Source organism: Danio rerio, chromosome 1 (genome assembly GCF_049306965.1).
Source record: "Danio rerio strain Tuebingen ecotype United States chromosome 1, GRCz12tu, whole genome shotgun sequence".
Lineage (NCBI taxonomy): Eukaryota > Metazoa > Chordata > Actinopteri > Cypriniformes > Danionidae > Danio > Danio rerio.
Window position 1 is genome coordinate 20,349,770 of NC_133176.1, and position 24,313 is coordinate 20,374,082.

The 24,313-nt window shown below is 35.2% G+C and overlaps 1 protein-coding gene across 9 annotated transcripts; it reads right to left on the bottom strand.

The window, feature by feature from the left end:
* zgc:195282 lies at positions 1–24,291 on the bottom strand. Of its 9 annotated transcripts, none has more exons than XM_073948414.1 (6): positions 21,664–21,892; positions 20,986–21,066; positions 9,374–9,509; positions 4,639–4,733; positions 4,492–4,546; positions 1–2,556 (listed from the first exon to the last, which is right to left on the bottom strand). In XM_073948414.1, the coding sequence occupies exons 3-6, from the start codon at positions 9,414–9,416 to the stop codon at positions 2,510–2,512; spliced, it is 240 nt and encodes a 79-aa protein (XP_073804515.1). In that variant the 5' UTR covers positions 9,417–9,509; positions 20,986–21,066; positions 21,664–21,892; the 3' UTR covers positions 1–2,509. The 9 variants fall into 9 exon arrangements, with proteins under 9 accessions (XP_073804515.1, XP_073804402.1, XP_073804284.1 ...); XM_073948301.1 differs by lacking the exon at positions 9,374–9,509 and adding an exon at positions 21,896–21,971 and having other exon boundaries at positions 506–2,556; positions 20,990–21,066; positions 21,664–21,783; XM_073948183.1 differs by lacking the exon at positions 9,374–9,509 and adding an exon at positions 21,896–21,971 and having other exon boundaries at positions 506–2,559; positions 20,990–21,066; positions 21,664–21,783.
* Positions 24,292–24,313: the final 22 nt, after the last annotated feature.

Below are 24,313 nucleotides of genomic sequence, written 5' to 3' on the forward strand. Positions count from 1 at the left end.
ACATAATCTTTTATTTTGATTTTGATCACACTCTAGAGGCAAAATAAAAATTGAAATGTTACAGAATATGCTAATAAAATGGTTTTGAAAAATTATAAGCAGGTGAACTTGAACAAGTGATACTCATTTTAGGTATAAAATTAAATTATAAAATTAAATAATTATTAAATAAATGGAAAAAAAAATCACACATTTCAATGTAAAGAATTTTCTTTTACTAATTATCATATTAAATTATGCGAAAAGGACTGAGGGTGGCAAAAGAAATCTAGAGTAATTTCTTAATGTGCAATGAGCAATTTATAGAAAGTGATTTTGAACCATAATTAAATGAATCTTTGAATTCTGAAGTTGCTGTGGAAATACAACAATTAAATTATAGAAGTCAAAATTAAGAATATAGATATTTTAAATTCATATAATTTTAAATCAAGATTATTTTCCATAAAGAGATTTTGCTCATTTTCTTCTGTAAATATATTAAAACTTGTTTTTTTTCTTTTTTCGAACCCTCAGATTTTATCTTGGCCAAATATTGTCCTTTTCTAACAAACAATGCAATGTTTATTTATTCAGCAATTTATTAGAAATTATTAATTAAAATGTTTACAGTTATCCAGTCACATATATACACAATAATACATTTTACTATCTAATTTATTATTAACTATAAATTGCTATAGTATTTTTTCATGTGGGGACAGCACTGCATAAAAAACTGTTAAATAATAAATAATATAATTGAAAACGAATGAATTGCTGTGAAATTAAATATAGCCACATGGACTCAGCTGTACTTCAGAGTCACTAGTTATGTTTCCACACAAAAATGCAAATTTAACAGAAAATGCACAAAAATTAAATATTGCATTAAAAAGACAAAAGGCAATGAACGCAGTCCTAACCGGCTTTTAGAGGTGTAAGACTGCACTTTGGGAGCACAGCTGCTCAACACAGTTCTAAAAAGAGCTAAGGCATTTTAGAATGGCCAAAACATCATTTCAGATGTACATTTATTTGAAAATGAGAGCCAGACAATGATGACCACAGATAGGTGAGCAGCTGAAGACAGCTATCCTGTCAGTTTGGGCAAACATCATGCTTGTAAACCTTTAACAGTTAATATCTTGTAATCCTGAACGACTAAACATTGTGATTAAAAGGAAAGGTGATGTAATACTGTTAAACATGCATTCAGTTTTTTGGAGTGTGCTTAAGCCATCCAACTTAAAAATGAGTTTACATTTACAGAATTTATCTTGTCAGTGAAAACATTAGAATATCTTTTCTTTGTACTTTGTTCATAGATTCTTGCATTTATAATATTTTTTTTGTTATGTTTAACCAAGCAAGAACACTTTTGATTGGACATTTCAGTATTATGTTTTTTTTTCTTCTGGATAAAGTAATATTTTCTTTAGTTTGCACTGTAAAAAATATCAAATTAATAGTTTCTGTATTTTGTGGTTTGCAAGTGTTCTCCATTTATTTAGAGTAGTGAATTGCATTATGGGATGTTAATCTCTGTTAAAACTCTGTCGATTTTTGATGTTAATAATAACTCTACAGTTTAACAAAGTGACTTTTATTGACATTTTAGTAGTTTGAAAAAAATATGATGTATAAGAAATAATATATAAAGATGTAAAATAAAAGAAAATATACTGGCAGTTTGATTATACCTCACATTTTTAGTCAATTTTATGTCACTTTTTTAATTTTAAAGGTTAAAAGAAAGAAAGAAAGAAAGAAAGAAAGAAAGAAAGAAAGAAAGAAAGAAAGAAAGAAAGAAAGAAAGAAAAGATCAATGTCCTATAATAAAATAAAAAAAGTAATGCGTAAAAATAAAAACTTGAATCATAAAATATGAGAAACTGCAAATTTAGGGATTTTTTACAGTGTGGTTTGGAATAAAATATGTAATAGTGATGTACAACTGATGAGGTAAATCTTATAAACCCCATTAATATTTAGTTTCAATTGGCTACAGAACAAACCACGACTTGCCCAATTAACCTAATTTGCCAGATTTAGTCTTTTAACTGCATTTTATGCTGAATACTTGTACACTGTAAAATATTATGTACTGTCGTCATGCCAAGCAAAAAAGAAGCAAGTTATTAAAGTGTTCTTAAAAAATCTCTTCATTAAACAGCACTTGGGTAATAATTCTGAAAAGAATTTACATTACAGAGCACTTATAATTTTGTATTCGACTGTATGAAGTGGCATAACTGTAGATGTATAATGAAATCAGCTCATGAAGCAGATGAGAATGTCAGCATGGATGGATGTTTGGTAGGTTATTACGTCTATTTTTGTGAGTTTCTGATGAATGGCTATATGAGGATGGAGTTGTGTGTAGTTCTGTGGTAAGGAGGGATCAGCTGGGGAATACTTTCCAGTGGTTTGTTGTGGGTCTCAAAATGAAGAAGGTTTGGGTGTGCTGCTGTTGTTGTTCTTGTAGATGGAAATGCTGTGTGTTTCTCTCAAGACTGAAGGATCTCTTTCAAGATGAAGCTGTGTAGGTCCGAATCACTGCAGGTCCTCGATTACCTGCTTAAAGAAAGAAATATTATATTATATTATATTATATTATATTATATTATATTATATTATATTATATTATATTATATTATATTATATCATATAGGAGGTTCAATCTTCTGTGATAACCCCTGATGGATCAAGTGAGCCAAGGGGAATATAATATAATATAATATAATATAATATAATATAATATAATATAATATAATATAATATAATATAATATAATATAATGTGACATAACAACATAACATGTATAATTATTTGTAACTTTAAAAATAATTGTATATATGAATAAAAATATTTAGTTCAATTCAGATTTCAAATAATGTAAAATGAGAATATTTTAATATTTTTTATCATATAATTATATATATATATATATATATATATATATATATATATATATATATATATAAAATTATATTAATATATAATATAATTATATTAATATATAATATAATTATTAAAAAAATTATTATAATTAAACAAATCTAAAATAAATAAATAATCAGGCAATTATTTTGCAAATGATTTTGCAAATATTTTATTAAACTTTTAATGAAATAAAATAAACATTTAATAACATTTTATTTTTGGTTCAAATGAACCATGAAGTTATTTTAAATGTTAATACAATAATAAATTAAATATTTAATAATTGTAATTCAACACTATAATTTCAGTCATTTGCTTTCATGGACATTATCTTCCGACGAAAAATAATAAATTTCAACATCATCCATTATAAATTTTAAAAGATCCCAAAATTTTGCAGATATAATGATTAACAGATATATTATAGATATATTATAAAGTAAGAAATCCACTTTTATACAAATGACGAAATGACCTCAATCTAACCTAATATTATCGTCTTATGATGTGGTGTTCCTCCTGGGTTGTTTTCTGTGCAGAATTGGGTAAAGTGTAAGGAATTTTTGAATCCAGCAACAGGTAAAAATATATAATAAAAAAACCTGCATTTCCTGCTCTACCCAAAATGTGGTCTACATGTTAAAATGCCCGTGCCAAAAGATATGTAGGGAAGTCATCACGTCAGTTGAAGGTGAGAATTACTGAAGTATACACCATGAAAAGATATAACGTCAGCAATAGCAAGACATTTTATTAATTTTGGACATGACATTAAACAACTAGAATACATAGGAATTGAGGAATTATTTGAGTTACAGGAGGTAATCTGAATAAAAGACTATTACAAGGAGAAGAGTTCTGGATTCATAAATTAAAATCATCTACACCTAGAGGAATGAATGAGGAACTGGACTTTTCTGTGTTTCTTAAAGGGTTTGTTGTTAATTTTTAACATTGTGAATCAGGGATTTGAGTATGTAATTATACAAATAATGAGATGAAAATGTATTTTTAATATTTTGGACTGTCAGAATTTCATTGCATTGATGTAGACATGAATAAGTGAATGATGATAATTGATATGTTATTTTCCTATGCAATGGAGATAATGTATTTAAAGGTGAAGGTAAATATTTCTTCTGTAATTAATTACAGTATATTGAAATGAAAATGAGATTGTTTTTAACTATAGAGTGGCCGTCTAACTAATGATGTAATGTGATTGTGGGATAAAAGAGTGGAGTGAAAGGACTGTGTCAAACACTGAGAAAGGCATTGTGCTGAAATGACTGTGCTTTTTATCACCTAAGAATGTAAAATAAAGCTATAGAAATTAATAATTTAATGAGTGTGAATCAATAATATCTGAATAATATTATGAATAAAATTATTGACAAGATTAACGCACAAAAAAAAGTTAAAAAACCTTCAAACTTAATTTCTAAAAGTCATTTGCTTTCAACATTAGTTCCAACATAATGTAATTACAACCAAATAACAGCTAATAATAATTATACTAATAATAGTATAATAATAATATTAATGAATAAACACATTCATTCTCACCTCTTGGCCCAAAATCTCTCATGAAGCAGTTAGTGCAGAATGGCTTCTCATCGTGCTGCATAAAGACGTAAAAGATAAAACTTTTGTATACTGTGCTTAATATTATTTAAAAAACGTTTACAACAATGTGTATGAGTGTGTGTATACCTCTGCATGCTGACCGGGTGTTAACTGTCTTTTACACTTGTGGCACTTCAAACACAGCGGGTGATAATCGCGCCCCAGTGACCTCTTCTTCTCACCTGCGTCAATCAAAGGTCAAAGGTTAAGAAATGAGCCAGGTGTGTTTACTGAAGCTGGAGTTTGTTTGGTTGTCAGGGGAGGGGTAATGGTCTGAGTAATTAATGTGTTTGGCGGCAGTTTGCTTATATGTTTCATGAATTAGTTAGAACACTAAGGCATCGGTGCAGTTTGGCACTATTTATATACCATATTTGTTCATTTCTTGTATATTTTTTGTTTTTTCTTTGGTTTAAGATTAGTACTTGTTTGTGCTTTTTGTCTTTTTTTGTACTAAATTCTATATTTTTTTTTATTTGAAATTTCTATTCAGTTATAGCTATTATTCAATTATTATTTAAATTTTAGGTCTTTAGTAATTATTTAAGTAACTCGACCCTTAACATTTTATTTGTATATTTTTAGTTTATCTTTTGTTTAAGATTAGGAATTGTACGTGCTTTTGTCTTTTTTGTACTGAATTTTATTTTGTTATTTTAAATGTCTATTAAAATATATTTAGATATTATTAAGTTTTTATTTCAATTTTAGGTTTTAAGTAATTACTAGACTTTTATTTGTATATTTAACTTTTGATTATTAAGTTTTGTCTTTAGTTGAAGATTAGCGTTTTTATATGCTTTTGTCTTTTTTGTACTAAATTAAATTTTGTTCTTATTTTTAACTTCTATTGAATTATATCTAGCTATTATTCTATTTTTATTTCAGGTTTAGGAGATATTTAAGTGATTCATCTCAAGCTGGTTAAGCTAAGATGTAAACTTCACTCTTTGAGGCAGCATTTAATTGACCTTTTGGATTTCTTCTAATACTTCAGTCTAGAAATATTGGTTTAAGTTAGCTAAAACATCACTGATTTGAATGGATTACTTTTACACCAATATTTATGAACACAATAATGCATATTCTGTCTTCTTACAGTTTTACTTCATTTCTTATTTCAGTCTCTTTTAACAAATTAACAGCAGAATCAATCCCATTTACTTACTGAATGTGTTTGTCTGATCTTAGTGACGTTTAGTGAACGTTTGTATGTTTAATGTTTTTTTTCAGCTGAAATTAGGACAACAAAATACTATAAAAAATATGTTTTAAGTCTTTTTTTTTAATATTGAGAGAGTCAAAATTATTTTAACCATCAATAATTTTGTATTTTATTGTATAACTATGTGGAAGTTGATTGAAAAATCAATAAAGAATTATTAATATTAGTTTCAACCTCACAGTCCCACGTTAATGAGGAGGCAATTCCAGGCCCGGATTGGCTAATCGGGAGGACCGGGAGAATTCCCGGTGGGCCGGTCCGTTTTTTGGCCGCGAGGGCCGGTGTCCCTAGCTGCAGAATCTGTTGCTCTCAGCAGTCACACTTTTCAAATTTATTTATTTACTTCACCACAGCCTTTTTATTCATTATTTTACCGCAACTCTTGTCTTTTCATCTATTTTAATGATTATAAAACTCAGTTGTGTCTCCTTTCTGATCGCAGCTATTGTGGTCCAGCGGTTAGCACGTTAGAATAAGACGCTGCAGACCCGGGTTCGATCCTCGTTAGCGTAACTTATTGTTTTCATTTTTATTGTTAAGACATATAGTACTGTTAGGGTTGTTGAACATTTGAAGTTCTAAAGCAGCTGTTTTCTCAAAAAAAGACGGGATAGTGTCATTAGAAACTGATTTGGAAATGACCTTATTTTAATATAGTCAGTCGTGAACTGAGGTGGGCCGGTCTGAGGCTTGAAACTCCAGGGCTGAAAAGGTGTCCCACTCCGGCCCTGGGCAATTCTATAAAACATCTAAATCTGATTCCTCCATCCTGGATCGCATTACTTTTTTATTCATTCTCAGCACTTGTTTGCAGCTTTAAAGATGTGTTTAATATTTGTAGATAGTTTACTATAGCTTAGTTTAACATACTACAGCAACCCGCCATTGACCAACTCTAAGGTGGAAATCGGTCAAAAGTAGACAAAAGTTAAAAGTTAAATGCTAATGTATTTCCTCTCATCCTCTTGGATTCCAAATGGACCAAAATGCAAAGATGCAAGACATAAACCCTCAGACCTATGTAGATGTTATTCTTTGATGTGTGCTTGGCAAAAGTCCACCTATTGAATATCTGACCTCCAACATTGGCCATGAAGTCTTCAGGCTGACCCAGGATCAGGCTAAAACCAAACTTCCTATCAACATGATTGGTCAAGCTCTCAAAATAAACAACAGCCTGCACTCCAGTTTTTTGTCCTAGATTTTGGCGCTAAAACAAGACTAGGAATGCAACGAATAACTGATTTCACTATTAACTGCACTTTAATTCCTCACGGTTAATTAATCCCAAAGACTTCTCAACACCGCCTTTCTGCAAGGAATAAAACTGCTGCAACTAAAGGAATTAATGCAAACTGTGTGCTATTTAAACTTTCGAGCTAGAATACAATGCACACTGGATTGAAGGCTGCTTTTAACTATGGCTGAGGCTATTAACTAAGGGCCGTTCATATATCTCGTCTTTTGAGCCAGTAAGTTTAGTAACTCCAATGGAGGTGCGTGGCTTGCATATCGGCAGTGGCAAGTGGCACAAAGCGCTCACACTTGCCAGGAGAACCTAGTTGAAAAAATGCTGTGAGCACAACGCGAGTCACGTTATAAAAACAAAAGGGTCAGCTTCACACTTTGGAGTAGAAGTTTGTATATTCCATAAAATGTGATTTATTAAACCAATCTAAGTAAAACAAAGGGTATGTTGAATGGGAAATTTAAAAAAATAGTCAGAGTTACAGATTGATAATAAAGTTACAGAAAGAGTTTATGCAATTAAGTTTCTCTGTGTTGTATTGGATCAGAAAATAATTTAGAAACCACAAATAAATGTGATATCAAAATTAGAAAAAAAAACTAGCAATAGTGTATAAAGCAAGATTTATCCTGGATGTCGACGCAATAGCCTAGTGGTTAGCGCGCCGACATATGGTGCAATAGCACGTCAGGGTGTCGCGAGTTCGAATCCCGGCTCGACGACATTTCCCTACCCTATCCCCTCTCTCTTTCTCCCACTTCGCTTCCTGTCTCAATACTGTCCTATCTAATCAAAAAGCCCAAAAATAAATAAAAAGATTTATCCTGGATAATGAATCAATGTATGTACTATATAAGACACTTGTGCTGCCATATACAGTATGAATTATTGTGTTCAAATTTAGGGAAATACATATAAATCAAATTTACGATGCTTATGTACAATGCAGAAAATTGTAATTAGACTGATGGAGCATGTGGGGTATTTGGAGCATACAAATCCTTTATTTTTTTAAATTGAAGATACTTGAGTTTAATGATTTGGTTATATTAAAAACAGCACAATTTATGTTTTAAGCTAGGAATAAATTACTTCCACAATGCATACAATAGTCTTTTTGAAAAAAGACAAGGGGTATAATCTGAGGGAAGAACAAAATCTTAGGTGGCTGAGAACAACCTAATGTGGTGTGAAATTATAGAACAGATTCTCAAACAATGTCAGGATAATAATCAATTTAAAAAGTTGTATAAATATATTATTAAATGAATATAATGATGAATAGAGCTAATTGAAAAATGAGAAAGGTATGATGAAGTTTCAATGAATGGCTGTTTGCATTACATTTTTTATGTTATAAAATATAAATGTACAAGTGGAATCCAACATATAATATGTCAAAGATGCCAAAAGAGTAAAAAAATGTCTCATGTAAAGCTCAAATGTCTCATGTAAAAAGAAGAGATAAGTAAAATAAAAAATAAGTAAAGTAATAGACGAATGATTTGTGTGTGGTAATGGGTTGGGAAAATAACAAGCTTGTGCTTCATCCCACTTTATGTCGTCCATGTTGAAATGTATTTTTTGTTAAAGAAATTTTATGTATGATATTTTGTTCGAAATAAATAAATCAAATCAAAATTAAAACTAGTATAGTTTTGAAATTAATGTATGCATAATAATCATGATAACTATAAAACCGTGATTATTCTTCAGACTATAATCATACAACCAAAATCTATTATCATTGAATCCTTAAACAAGACTAGCGGAAAAAAAAATTCTAGCCAAATTCTTCTCTTTCTTCCATCCATAAGTTTCTGCACTGCTATCTGCCAATTTGAACAGTCTAGCAGGTCTTGTTCTGGCCTATTCCACTTCCTGCCACAGGCAGACACTTCCTGTGTTCTTGTGACTCGTGTTGTGAGATGCTGATTGTGGTTAGGAGACTGCAGACCCACTATTTTTACACAAATGCACACAGTTAGAGGCTTAAAATGCTTCATTTCACAGTTTTCATAGTTTGTTTCACCAAGCAGAAGCTAAAGCTACTTTAGCTTAGCATTTAGCATGCTGCCGTATTGCTGTTACTTGGATCTGCTGTTAACATATACTCGTTTACACATCAAAAAAAGTTATTTGGCACAATATATTCCTTAAACCTCTTAAATGCACCAACAGCATGTCAAAACACTGAGTTTTTAAGTCAAAACAGAAGTTTTTGCAGGTAAACACAAAATGTGCAGCATCAACACTTTACAATGATATTTATAACTACATCAAAACATAAAAGTCGCATCTTAAACAGTTCTTAAAGAAGGATCGTTTGATCCCAGAACGCCACTCACCAAAATAAACAGGCTTCCCACATATAGGACAGAAGCTCACCATGGTTGTAGATGAGCTCTAATAGTTCTTGATGCGTGAAATGTCGAGATGCAGGAAATGTGTGAGCGTCTCAACTGTTGACAGCCTCTCTATACTCTGTACAAGAAAAGGATGTGGCAAGAGGTGCAGACAGGAAGCAAGAAATGATTCGAAATGAAAATATGCTCAATTCAAGCAATCAGATGTTTGGTCAGACTTATGTGTGTGCGTGTGTGTGTGAGTGCTGTGATATAAAGAGTCTGTCATATTAAGTCTGCTCTCAAGTCAGAGTCCTGCTGTTGGACGGAGACTTCACACTTCTGTCATTGCGGTTTGAAATCAAAGATGATGTCGAGGGCCGTGTGAGGTCATCAGACTAGTCGGAGTCTGTTATGAAATGAAAGCTTGTGGGTTTGTTTGCTGGATGCGAGTCAAGGGAACAACAGAGAGGCAGATTGAGAGGGACACAGATGTCAGCCGCTCGGATTTCATGGGTTGTCATGGTCTCCGCTTCTCAACCCCTCGATCTGTCCGCTCGCCCTTTTTCATCCTCTTTCTCTCCATCCCTGAGATTAAAAAGCTCCAGTGTGGGAGAACAGGAGTTTAGGAGAAACCCAAAACTGCTGCTGCACACACACACAAACACACACACATTGAGCGATGACATCACTGAAAGGCGCTTGATTGGGCGAGCACAGAAAGCCGTGAGAAGCAGAGTAAGGAGAGCGTGTTTTTGTGTATGTGTGTGTTGAGATTTAAAGGATGAATAAGAGTCTGGCTCCAGTTGCAAAGCACTATTGCCCTCGGTTTAGCTTGATTTATACACATACACACAACTCCCCCACAATCTCTATGTGTGTGTGCTGGAAGGCAAAACACACAGGCTTCATTTGAATTGAGCTTAGCTCTGGTCTGAACAATTCAATGGAATTGCTGCTGTTTCAATTTTCTATAAAATATAAATGGTAAATGCTCATCGATCTGTTAGCCTGTGATTGATTTGTACATTTAATTAATAGGATGAATTTTAAAATAAGTAATAAATATTTATTATTGTGGGACCGCATGGGATGAGACATGGCTGTGTTGGAAGTGTTCAGTTGAAAATATTTATTCATTCATTTATTTTATTTTCAGCTTAGTCCCTTGATAAATCTGGGGTCGCCACAGCAGAATGAACCACCAACTTATCCAGCACATGTATTACGCAGTGGATGCCCTTCCAGCAGCACCCCATCACTGAGGGACATTCACACACACTCATTCACACACATACACTTCGGACAATTTAGCTTACCCAATTCACCTATAGCGCATTTCTTTGGACTGTGGGGGAAACTGGAGCATATAGGGGAAACCCACGCCAACATGGGGAGAACATGCAAACTCCATACAGAAATGCCAACTGACCCAGCTGGGGCTGGAATCAGCAACCTTCGTGCTGTGAGGCAAACCTGCGCCACCGTCTAATGTAATGTAATGTAATGTGTATTTATATAGCGCATTTATTGTGTATGGCCGTACACCCAAAGCGCTTCACAATCATGAGGGGGGGTCTCTCCACACCACCACCAGTGTGCAGCATCCACTTGGATGATGCGACGGCAGCCCCAGGACAACGGCGCCAGTGCGCTCACCACACACCAGCTTTTGGTGGAGAGGAGAGACAGTGATTGAGCCAATTCGGTGGAAGGGGATGATTGGGAGGCCATGATCGTAAGGGCCGATAGAGGGACTTTGGCCAGGACACCGGGGTTACACCCCTGCTCTTTCACGAGAAGTGCCATGGGATTTTTAATGACCACAGAGAGTCAGGACCTCGGTTTAACGTCTCATCCGAAAGACGGCGCTCACTGACAGTGTAGTGTCCCCTTCCCTTTTACTGGGGCATTAGGACTTACACAGACCAAAGGTTGAGCGCCCCCTGCTGGCCTCACTAACACCACTTCCAACAGCAACCTAGTGTTCCCTAGTGGTCTCCCATCCAGGTACTGACCAGGCTCAACCCTGCTTAGCTTCAGTGAGTAACCGGTCTTGGGCTGCAGGGTGACATGGCTGTGACGCCCCAGTTGAAACTATTTCCGCCTAAAATTCAGTCACAGCATGAAGATTTCCTACATTTGTTCATTAAAAACCTGTTTTAGTTTTTATTTTTGTATCTCTGTTATAATTTTGGAATCAGATGTTGTTTATTGGGGCAGCACAGTGGCTCAGCAGTTCACACTGTCGCCTCAGCAAGAAACTTGCTGGTTTGAGTCCCAGCTGGGTCAGTTGGCATTTCTGTGCGGAGTTTGTATGTTCTCCCTGTGTTCACGTGGGTTTTCTCCAGGTGCTCCGGTTTCCCCCAGAATCCAAACACATGCACTATAAGTGAATTGGGTAAGCTAAAATGTATGAGCGTGGGAGTGTATGGGTGTTTCCCAGTACTGGGTTGCAGCTGGAAGGACATGCGCTGCTGAAAACATATGCTGGAATAATTGTCAGTTAATTTTGCTGTGGCGACCTCTGAAATAGAGACTGAAGGCTGATTTTTATTTCTGCGTGGAGTGATCGGCATGACCCACGGCGCCTGCCTTGTGCGTAGCCGTGAATTTAAAGTTTTGTGTGCTGTTTGTGTTGCTCTGCAATAACACTTCCGAAATGCTAGCTGGCAGTAGGTTTTTATGCGTCTCTGTGCCGAGTTTCTTTGAAGGTGTTTTGTTTTTCTGAACACTACATGTAAACTTGCTCAGTCAGAGGTGGGAACTGGCGGACGTGCAACAACTTGGTAAAAACGCCACCTACACTCGTCACTGGTCCCAAGTTGACCAATCATAGAGCTTGTGCTACGTGTCGTTGCAATGTGTAGTTACATTTTTTGAGAGGTGCGGGTAAGTGTCTGTCAGCCACGGTGAGGGTTATGCATCAGCACAAAGGTTGCGCCCATGCATACGTATGCGCTTGATGCAGAAGTATAAATCAGCCTTAAGCTGAAGGTAAATAAATAAATGTTGTTTACTGAAAGAACCAAATACTTTTATAAGTCAACAAGTCAATAAATGATCAAAACTAATCGCAACATTTTACAAATTTGACAAAGTGTTTAAAGTTCTATTTAATGCTTTATTGTTTGTTTTCTTAAGCAGCACAGCTGCCAACATATGATAATAGTCTCTCTTTTAATATGAAGACTCATGAAGTGACACTGCAGACTGTGTTACTGCAGGGTCAGGCAAGGAGAGGAATTGCAGCTGTTTATCTTTATTCATAAACAAAAACAAATGTAGTTATCAAGGAATGATACCAAACTGAGGCACAGGAGAGGCTGTTGCAGCTTTACACACACAGACAGTGCTGGATAATAAGCTGAAGGAACTGAGGGCATATAAACACATGATGATTAGTAACTAAACCACACACAGGTGAACATAATCAGTAAACCAACGAGTAAACGTATAAACAAACTAGAAAAACAAGAACTATCAGGGGAAACAGAGAAAAAAAAAAGTAAAAGTCTGAAAACAAAAAACAGTTAATATCATTTTAAGACAGAAGTTTCAGTTTTGTAAATTTTACTAATGTTGTAAATTCGACAAATATTACACATTTGCTCAATTTTACATCAAATAAATTCAGCATTGATGAGAATAAGCAACCTTTTTCTACTTATTTTACATTTGAAAAATCAAGTCCTTTAATTAATTTTACATCATCACATAGAGGCAGCTGGAAGGGCATCCGCTGCATAAAACATATGCCAGAATAGTTGGCGGTTCATTCCACTGTGATGACCCCTTAAAAATAACAGACTAAGCCGAAGGAAAATGAATGAATGAACATTCAGAGGGTTAAATAAAACAAGTCTCTGTCAAATCTATATTCTCTATCCGGGATTGCATTCATTTTTGATTCATTTTCAGCACTTGTTTACAGCTTTCAAGATGTGTTTAATGTTAATAGATGGTTTGTTTACTATACCAGATAGTTTTATATCATAGCACCCTGCCATCGACCATCTCTAAGGTGGAAATTAGTCAAAAGTAGACAAAAGTCATGTTAAAAATTAAACGGTAAATTATTTTCTCTAGTCCGCTTGGATGCCAAGTGGACCAAAAAACAAAGTTTTTGTACTGTAAATTCTACTGTTGTTGTAAATTCGACAAATATTACACATTTGCTCAATTTAAAAAATTATCTATAAATATTGTCTGTAAATATCAGTTTCAACAAATAAACAGTTTCAACCTCACAGTCCCACAATAAAGAGGAGGTATAGAACATCTAAACCTGATTTCTCTATCCTGGATTGCATTCATTTTCGGCACTTGTTTACACCTTTCAAGATGTGTTTAATATTAGTAAATAGTTAGTTTACTATAGTAAATAGTTTTATATCATATCACCCCGTCACTGAATTATGGTGTAAATTAGTCAAAAGTAGACAAAAAACAAAAGTTAAAAACTAAATGGTAATGGATTTCCATCTGCTTGAATTCCAAATGAAGCAAAATGCTGAAAACAAAAACAGTTATTAACATTTTAAAGCAGAATTTTTTGTATTGTAAATTCTACTATTGTTGTGAATTCAACAAAGATAGCCCTTTGGCTTAATTTCAAATCAAATAAATTCAGCATTGATGAGTATAAGCAACCTTTTTCTACTTTATTTTAAGTATTTTCTGTGAATATTAGCTCCAACAAATAAACAGTTTCAACCTCACAGTCCCATGTTAACGAAGAGGTAATAGAACATCTAAATCAGATTCCTCCATCTTGGATTGCATTCATTTTTTATTTATTTTCAGGACTTGTTTACGCCTTTCAAGATGTATTTAATATTACTTGATAGTTTACTATAGTGCAAAGTTTGATATCATAGCACTCCGCCATTGACCTTCTCTATAATGGATATTTATCAAAAGTAGACAAAAGACTTTAAAAATGAAATGGTAATGTATTTCCTCTCGTCCACCTGAATTCCAAATGAAGCAAAATGCTAAAAGTCTAAAAACAAAAAACAGTACCGTTATTGTAAATTTGACAAATATTAAACATTTGCTCGATTTTACATCTGATAAATTCAGCATTTCTCAACTTTTTTCTACTTTTTTTTACTTTCGAAAAATCCTTTTATTTTTTATTTTACAACATCACATAGATGCAGCTGAAAGGGCATCCTCTGCATAAAACAGATGCCGAAATAGTTGTCGGTTCATTCCACTGTGGTGACCCATCATAAATAAGGGACTAAGCCGAAGGAAAATGAATGAACGAACATCACATAAAGGGTAAATAAAGTGGGTTTCTGTCAGGCTGGTAAACATCAGTCTTTAGTTTTTTTTTCTGAGCATTTGATCCAATGGTTTTTTTTACAGTAGACTGAACCAACTTCATTCAGTGAGGGATAAAAAAAAAACATTTCCCATCAAGCCTAACTGGGAACTTCACCAAACAGCGGAGTCAGAGCCCTGTCCACATGAGCGCTTGTTCACACAGACCGCACACTCACACACACATACACACTAATGTCTACTGCCAAACTACAGAGAGAAGAGCAAAACAGGGTTAGAGGAAGGGAGGGCTTCTCTTTCTGTCCTTTTTCATGCTGGTTTAGTTTGGCTCTGAAAAAACTGCCTAAATCCTCTTCTTTCTGGCTGAGAAATCGAGGAGAGGGGATAGAATAAGAGTGCAGGAGAGTAGGGTAAGCTGTGTCGCCCTCTTAATCAAGCAAACTGAGCGTAATCTTTGCCACGTGAATACATATTTAGAAAGTCCTCATCATATACTCCAGCCTGGGACTGGGAGAAATTTGGCTACATTTGTTCCGGTCTAAATATATGCTATGCTAAAATGCCAAGGACAACTATTTTTTGTAATTTGCCTGACAACATGAATTATTAAATGAAGAATCCCAAAATGGTAGATGTGAGACAAATTGAGTCAGATAATTTGGGGTTTAGTGTGTCACTGTTTTGGTTAACAGTGAAAGCTTTGACTTCAAATATAGACTCTAAAATGCTGTGTTGTTTTAACTCAAATTTGTTTAAATATGAACCAAATATAAACCCCAGCATTTTAAATCAAATGCTTAACCTAACAACAAATCAATCCGAAGGAAAAATTATAAGCAAAACATATTTTGGATGATTTATGAAAATGTGATTAATACAGTGTATGCATCAATATAGAAATAAGACTCTGAGGGCCCTATCATACACTCGTCACAATACGACGCAAGACGCGTTTGGCTCAATTTGTTGCTATTTTCAGACCAGCGCAACTCGCATTTTCATATTTTGCTCCATGCTGTTTAAATTGCAAGTGCATTTGCGCCACTTTGTAGACTCATGGGCGTGCTGGTCTAAAAAGGAGGTGTGTTAAGGCGCATTGTTGGTGTGTTGATATTTTAAAGGAACTGAAATAGACTGTGTTATTGACCAACTAAAAGCAGGTCTTATGTCTAAATGAGTGCAGAGCGTGTTAATTATGCGGCTATGTGGGTCCAAACATGTACACATTGCTATATACACACAGGATGAACAGCAATACACAAATTTCTTCACATATAAAAAATAAAAGAATTACAATGTTACAAAATTTACATTTTCAACATAAATATAAAAACCATTACCTCCGTGCCTTTATGTCGGGGTGCTTTTTCAGTTAATTCATGACAATTTGCTTTTTTTCATTTTCATGACAAATTGCTGTGAGATTGTGGTGGTTTTGAAGACGTATGCATCAGCATATCGAGCATGTGTGTTTACATATAACTTTGAAAATAAGTGTGTTTTTTTACCACATTTTGTTATTATTGTTAATTTATTCGTTTGCTGGAAATTAGAACTGAATTTAATAGTTTTGAAACAAATCTTTGCACTTAACAAACAAAATTAAATATGTTGATAGGATAAAGAATGTCTTCAGTTGACTGCTTACTACACAGTTTCCTCATCCACGAAAGTAAAGGCTGATTTATACTTCTGCGTCAATTGACCAGCGTAACCCATGGCGCATGCAACGCGCGTGGCTGTGCATTTATACTTCTGCACGCTGTCTCTGTTGGTCTGCATTAACACTTCCGAAACGCTAGTTGGCAGTGAGGTGTAAATGTTCTTCTGTGTCGAGTTTCTTCGTTGGTGTTTTGCTTTTCCTGAACACTTCCTGGATGTACAAGTGGCTTAAACTTGCTCATTTTGAGGCAGGAACCGGAGGACGTGCAACAACTTTAACTATGAGGTAAACACAAAACAAAACTCGCCATACTTCACAGGAATCCACACTTGTAAACAATCGCTACATTTGGCTCGCCCCATTCGCGCGGCTCTCGGTCCCGCCCAGACTCATCAGCGCTACCAAGCCAACCAATCACAGAGCTTGCGCTACGCGTCGTTGCGACGTGTAGTTACATTTTTTTGAGAGGTGAACGTCAGCGACGCCGACGGTCACGGCGAAGGGCTATGCGTCAGCGCCGTAGCATACGCTGGCGTTTGACACAGAAGTATAAATCAGCCTTTAAGGGGTAAAGTGTAAAAGTAAAATGTAAAAGTGTGAATAGAGGAGACTTATTCTTTGTCCTCGTGTGGCAGATAGTTTGCTTAAAAGTTTTTTCACTAGTAAAGTGTTCAGTTTTTCCTCTTACAAAGTCCATCATGTAAATGGCAAATGCACCATGGTGTGACACATCTGACTATTAAAGGGAATGGCAGATGAGACTTTGATTGGTTTAATGCAAATTATGCTCTAAACACTCCCATAACTCATTGAGAGAATAAGCACAACCCTTTTAAACCATGTTTCACAGTGCAGAGCGTATTTTTCCGTCCTTAAATATCAAAAGTGAATTTGGATACACCGTTAATGCTTTTGCATCATGCGCTTAAGACTTTGTGCTTAAAACGTTAAAATAGAGCCCTGAGATTGTACTTAGTTGAATTCCTAAATTGTATCAGACAAAATCAGTTGTTTAATACTTAATTGTATTTATATTTTGACTCTCAAAGTGTAAGTAGCATTAAAATTTTCCCCAACATTCGACTATAGAAAACATTAAATTTTAATTTTGGGAAGAAATTTTCATTTAACGTCAAACAAATCAATTCAGTGAGTTCAACTAACAAGGAAAACTACAAACTGATTGAAACACTACTTTTTGACTTTATTTAAAGGGCACCTATATTACCACATTTTCAAGGTAGATTTAATACTGTAAAAGTCTTTTGTGTCTCCAGAATGTGTCTTTAAAATTTCAGCACAAAACACCCATCAGATTATTTATTATACCTTTCAGAATATTGGAATTCTCTGCTCTAAACACATTGTAGCTGTTTTTGTTGCCTGTGCCTTTAATTCTAGTTCTCCCCGCCCACTGTTCTGACGTGCCTGTCAGATTCTGCCTCAATATCTGCTTTGGCTGTATCAGGCTGCAAAGTGACAGACATGAAGGAAGCAGATATCCCGTAAAGTTTGTGCGAGACTACAGTAAGAACTTTCCCAATGATTATTTAATGTATTTGTTCTAGAGTTAATGAGTCAATGAGAACGATGAGTCACACACAATGTCATTACAAAGTTACACACACAGCAACACACACAGTTTTTGCACGGCAAATGTGACAGGATACACATTAATATCCACTGCTGCATGGGTATCCATTATATTAATGTACAAAATAAATCTGATTTAATGTCCACAAACCAGGATTGAAGCGTATTCTTTTATAATTGTACTGACATGCAGCTGTGGTGATTTAACCGTCTACAACTTACATTATTCCAAACATGCACTGTTTTAAAAATGTATTAAACTTGTAAAACTCATTCTTGATCACATTTGCTGATTGATGATCACAGACAGCTGAACAGATATTTAGATCCCAGTTGCTTTGCGCACGTTCGTTCTTGTTAATATGATTATACACGTTACAGAGACACGTTAATACGCGGCTGTCGATCAACTCGGTGGGCGAGGAAACCACACTCCTACGTCACATTCCAGTCGGGCTCAAAATGGGAGGCATTTGGATCATATTTTACTGTCAAGAAATAAAAAAAAACTGACTTATTGTGTTTATATCACCCCAATATGACTGTGAACACACTATACATACACAGTTCTGTCCAAATAATTATACAAAAGATCATCATAGGTGCTCTTTAAAGGGATAAAACACCAAAACATGCACATTTACTCAACTTCAAGTGGTTTCAAACCTTTGAATCTCATTCTTCTGTTGAACACAAAATAAGAAGAAAGCTGGAAACCAGTTACACTTCACTTTCATGGTAGGAAAACCACATACAATGTAAGTCAATGGCTAATTAATTAAATCAGAACTTTTTTATTTGGCAAATCAATTCTTGACTATGCAGATTTGGCTTTTATGGAGCTTTAAAGAAAAAAGCATACATTATTAACATGTCATAAAGGATGTTTATGTGGGCATAATGTGAAGTTACCGAGCTGCAGGCCTGAGACATATATGAATGTGTGTGTGTGTTTTAACGTTTAAGTCTCAGTAGGTTTTGGCACGACTTCCATAGACCGAGAAACTTAAAAGCAGACAGTGAATCTCCACCATACGCTCCAGAAACTTGGCAAACACACTCAATCTCTGATGTTAACAGGGAAGACGCTGCACGGGACGCCTAGACAAGAATCCCACTATGTCTGCTCCAAAAGACATAACAGCAATCCTGAATCAGTAAACTTATCTGTCCCAGCCAAAATGGAGACGTCTAATATTCAAAGACAGCTTAAGATATCCCAGCTGCGATACCAGAATGCATCACTTTAGAAGAATGACCGTAAAAACATACATTTTAGTTTGAGTAGACAAGTTTTTTTTTATGTTACAAGCCTACAGAGGCGATTAAACCCAGGTCTTCCACTAATTAATGCTGACTACCAACACCCAAGTCGACGCGTCTTAATCAAAACCGGCTTTCGGCTTACAGTGTGAAAACGTTGGTAGTTTATAATTGCGTTCAGAAGGCAGAGCGAGTCAGCCAGCAGAACGAAAGACTCTTAAATGTGTTGATTCTTGCCTTTGCATTCTTGGCATTTCTCTTTCAGCCTTATTTCAGTCTTATAGTTCTCCCCTCTCGGTTCTCATGCGAAGCGGCCAATGCCAATTCCCTCAGATTTGGTTTGGCTTAAAACGCAAGGAGGCCGGGCGCTCTCCTCCCTTCTCCCTCTCTCATTTCCTGTGTTTTTTTTCTTCCTCCTTTCTCTCTCATTCTCACCCAGTCTGCTCTCTTCCCCTCTCGCTCTCTATGTGTTTTTTGAGACTAGTCACACTGGTTTTTAAAGGGTTCCAGTAATTCCTTTGTCCTTTAAATAAATAACGCAAAGCACAGCTTCCTCTAGCTTATGTGTGTATACACATTTCACTGCAGCACAAAGATCTCCTGATGAATAAAATCTGCCAGGTCAAGGTTAAGGGGGAAAACTACTGCAAATTTAGTAAAGGAAAAGATGAAATCTACAGCAGAATACTAATAAAAGCTTTACTTAAAGGGAAATTTCATCCAAAAAAAATGAAAATGCACTCACTATTTACTCACTCTCGTGTGTTTTTAACCCTTTATAAGTTTATTTTATCTGCTGAACACTAAATTAGATGTTTTGAAGAAAGCTGAAAACCTGTAACCATTGACTTCCACAATATGACAAACAAATACTATAGAAGTCAATGATAAAAGCAAAAAACGGATAAAAAAAGGGATAGTTCACCCAAAAATGAACATTCGTCACTTGATTAAGACCTAATTGACTTTTTTTGTATATAATAAACACAAAATATAATATTTTGAAGAAAGAAAACTGTAACCATTGACTTCTATGGTTTTGTTTATCATACAGTGGAAGTTAATGGTTACAGGTTTTCAGCTTTCCTCAAAACATCCTCTTTTGTGTTTATTAGATAAAGAGAAACTCAAAAAGGTTTTAATCAAGCGACGAATGTTCATTTTGGGTGAACTATGCCTTTAAAAGCAAGTTTTTTTGCATTAATATTAGATCAGATCAGAATCCAACCGCATGTTAATTTTTAATTTGAGCGTATCAGCATTTTAAATCATCTGCCCTGCCTGCATTTTAATTATCCCTGAATATTAGTGAGGAAACGTACGCCATGCCCCCCCTTCGCCATCTCACCCTTTGTTTCTCCTCTCTCTCCTCATACAGCTGGTGTATGCTGGGTGCCCCTCCCCCACCATTTGAACAAACCAATAAGAGGGCATATCAGTCGATTCCCCTTCTACACACACACACACACACACACACACACACCTCCCTACCCCCATCCTCTCTTTCTCTCCCCATCCCCCTTTCCCTCTCTCTATCACTCACTCCCCCATATTTCCTTTCAAAGCAGCCCCTCTTGCTGCCATCTCTCGCCCAATCTTTAAATTATCACCACAGAACACGCCTACCAGAAGTGTGTAGTGTCTTTCCCATGTGCAGTTCAATGTAAGATCTTGCTTTGGGTTCGGAGCTTACATGAATATCAAACACACGTTCTGGAAAGCATGTGATGCGCATGTGAGTGTGTTTTCAAAAGAAAGTGAGATAAAAACTGTGCGTCAAGGTGGATTGTAAAATGGGACTCACACACCCACACAGCTCCATTTGTGACTCATTGAAGACTTCTTGAAGAGATGAAAATGTAGATCTGTTAGCTCATTGAATCCCCTGTAAAAAAAGGAGACATTTTCTGGGTTAAATATGTTAAAAGGGTAGTTCACCCCAAAATGCTAATTTAATCGCCCTCAAGTGGTTCCAAATCTTTGAGTTTGTTTCTCTTTTGAGCATAGTAGAAGATATTTTGAGGTTTGACAAGACATACTCTGGAAGTCAAAGGTTACCAATTCCCATCATTTTTAAAATAGCTTCTTTTGTGTCCAAGGGAAGAAAAAAACGCAAATGGGTTTAGAACAAGCACATTGGGAGTGAATAAAAATGTTGGCATACATTGAAACAAAAATATTCATTGGATTTACTCAATGTTTTTAAGTTAAGTGGTTGCAAACTATTTAAATGGGTTGAATTTAAACAAATTAAGTTGAACATTAATACGTTTAATTTGTGTATATTCAGCCCATATTAATGATTTGCAACCACTTACCTTCAAAATGTTTTTGTAAATCAAATAATTTGTATGTTTTTTGTGTGTGTGTAACTGTCTTTTTTAAGCTAACATTGTTACTACTACTTTTATGAAATTTGGTATTTAGCCTAAAGCACATGAAAGTTAAAATTATACGAGTGTGATTAAAGAACACTGCGTACTTTCGTAAAAATCCTCCAATCTTTGTTTTGCCTTGCTCTATTTCCATGTCCACTGGCCAACAAGAGGCGTGATCGGGTTTAAATGTCCAGCGAGCCCCAGAGAGTGGGCCGTGTTAACAACTACAGACCACGCAAATCAAACGTTTACAGAAATCGAAAAAGTGCAGGGGATATTTAAGTGAATGGAGGCAGTTTACGCGTGTTGTCATGATGAATTGGAGAAGCATCTAACATTTGTAAATTATTCACGCGTTTCCCCTTCAGCGGCGCATCTCTCTATTTTGCATTCACTTCAGTGCTCCAACTAGACCAGAGCAATAGAAACTCGATCGATTCCACAGGCATCGCTGAGGGTTGTGCTCTAATGCTTCAAGGTGTACCAAAAGGGACCATTCTTTCATGCCTTCACTAAGTTCATAAATGAATGAATAAGAATAACAGCTGGAATTGTTAATGTTATTTTTGTTGCATTTGATAAATAGTTAAATAAACACCTTTATGAAACTATGAGGTGGCAATAATAAGAAAACAGCACGCATAATTCATTCATTCATTTTCTTTTCGGCTTAGTCCCTTTATTAATCTGGGGTCGCCACAGCGGAATGAACCGTCACACATATTAAAGATAGATAAAGCTCTATTAATTTTGTTTTTTAAAGGTATTGTTAGATGTCACAAATAAATTCATATTAAAATAATAGTTACTATTTTTCAAGTTGGGTGGCACAGTGGCTTGGTGTTTAGCACTGTCGCCTCACAGCATTAAGGTCACTGGTTTGAGTCCCGGCTGGGCCAGTTGGCATTTCTGTGTGATTGTTCATGCAGTCCAAAGACATGCGGTATAGGTGAAATTAATAAACTAAGTTGGCTGTTGTAGATGAGAGGGTGTATGGGTATTTCCCAGTACTGGGTTGAGGCTGGAAGGGCATCCGCTGTGTAAAACATTTGCCGGATTAGTTGGTGGTTCATTTTGCTGTGATAACCCTTAATAAATGAGGCACGAAGCTGAAGCAAAATTAATAAAACAAATTAATTAGTCATGTTATTGTTATTAGATATCCGACAAAAAGACTTTAAAATGTTTTCACTTTAAGCTTCACGACTTTTGTATCGAATAATCACAATAATCACAAACAAAATTATCTCATACTGCTACTATGACACAAAAGTAAAAAAAAAAAAAGAACTACACAAGATACACATGGTAAAGTACTGTAAATATGTATCATATAAATATTTATTTTAGAAATAGTATGATTTGCAGTTGGATTTTAAGTTTTAATCTGAGTATATTTCATTGGCAGATTTGCTCTCTTAATCATTTCATGTTTAGTAGTTTTATGACATTAGTTAAACCAATTTAGGATACTTGATATTTCAATGACAATGTTTTTCTTCTTGTGGGGTAAATTATAACAACAGCTCCCCCTCTTTATTGCATATAATCTTTAAGGGAAAGTTAAACAAAAATTCTGTCATCATTTGCACTCCCTTTCTTTGTACAAAACCTGTTTGACTTTCTTTCTTCTGATGAACACAAAGGAAGATATTTCGAGGAAAGCTGGAAGCCAGTAACCATCGATCTCCATAATGATCGTTTTTCCTACGCTAATGTATGCTAATAGTTTTCCGCATTCTTCAGAATATCTTCTTTTGTGTCCATCAGAAGAACGAAAAAGATTTGGAACCACTTGAGCTTCCTAGCAGGTGTGTTTGTTAAGACATTTTGGAGATAAATCCTGCAGGAAAACGGCCCTCTGGGACTGAGGTTGGGCACCGGCACTAGTCTAAATAGAGAGTAAATTTATATTTTTTGGATGAACTATCCCTTTGATATGGATAAAGGGAATCTAAGTCTTAAACACACTAATAATTGTATGTTAAATAACAAAATAAGTTATAATAATTCATAATTCAAGAAGAAAGAAACTCATAAAGATCTGGAACCACTTGAGCTTGCTAGCAGGTGTGTTAAGGCAAGTTGAAAATTAACCCTGCGGACAATGACCCTGCAGGACTGAGCTTGGGCACCCGGCACAAGTGAGTGCGTAAAAATAGAGAGTAAATTTACTTTTTTTTTTTTTTTTGATGTGTTATTCTTTTGAACTGCTCTTAAAGCAAAGTCAAGGTCTTAGACACACTGAAAATATATGTAAAATAACACAATAAGCTATAATAACTTAAAAAAAGAAACCCATAAAGATTTGGAACCACTTGAGCTTCCTAGCAGGTGTGTTGAGTTGGAGAAAAAAAACCTGCAGGACAACGGCCCTCCAGGCACCCGGTGCGTTTAGCTTAGGTGAGTAAATAGTGTGTAAATTTAGATTTTTTCCCATACCTTTTAAATACTTGGAGCTTACTTTTGTGCCAAAGTGAATAAGTATATGTAAAAAGCAACAATTCATTCACACACACACACAGGTTTAAAATTGTGTCGTGTAAACAAACTACTTACTGTGTTGAAATGACAGCTCACTTATCTTGATGTTAAGGCTTTAGTTAATATAAATGGAAGTCTCATTTTGGTTTCATTTGAAAATGGAGGATTGTGAAGTGGGTCTTATTTGTAAATAGAGAAATTAGTGTCTCCTCTCTATACTGTGCGTTGTCGGCGGGCTGCGCGGACTCGACTGTGCTCGACTACTCTGGT

Bases quoted from the DNA above. Each gene is read 5' to 3' on its own strand.
- zgc:195282 (XM_073948183.1), bottom strand. From the start codon at position 21,710: ATGGAAATAGAGCAAGGCAAAACAAAGATTGGAGGATTTTTACGAAA. The intron at 21,067-21,663 runs GTACGCAGTGTT...CTTTTTTTACAG, and splicing joins ATTGGAGGATTTTTACGAAA to GGGATTCAATGAGCTAACAG. The intron at 4,547-4,638 runs GTATACACACAC...GTCTTTATGCAG, and splicing joins CACCCGGTCAGCATGCAGAG to CACGATGAGAAGCCATTCTG.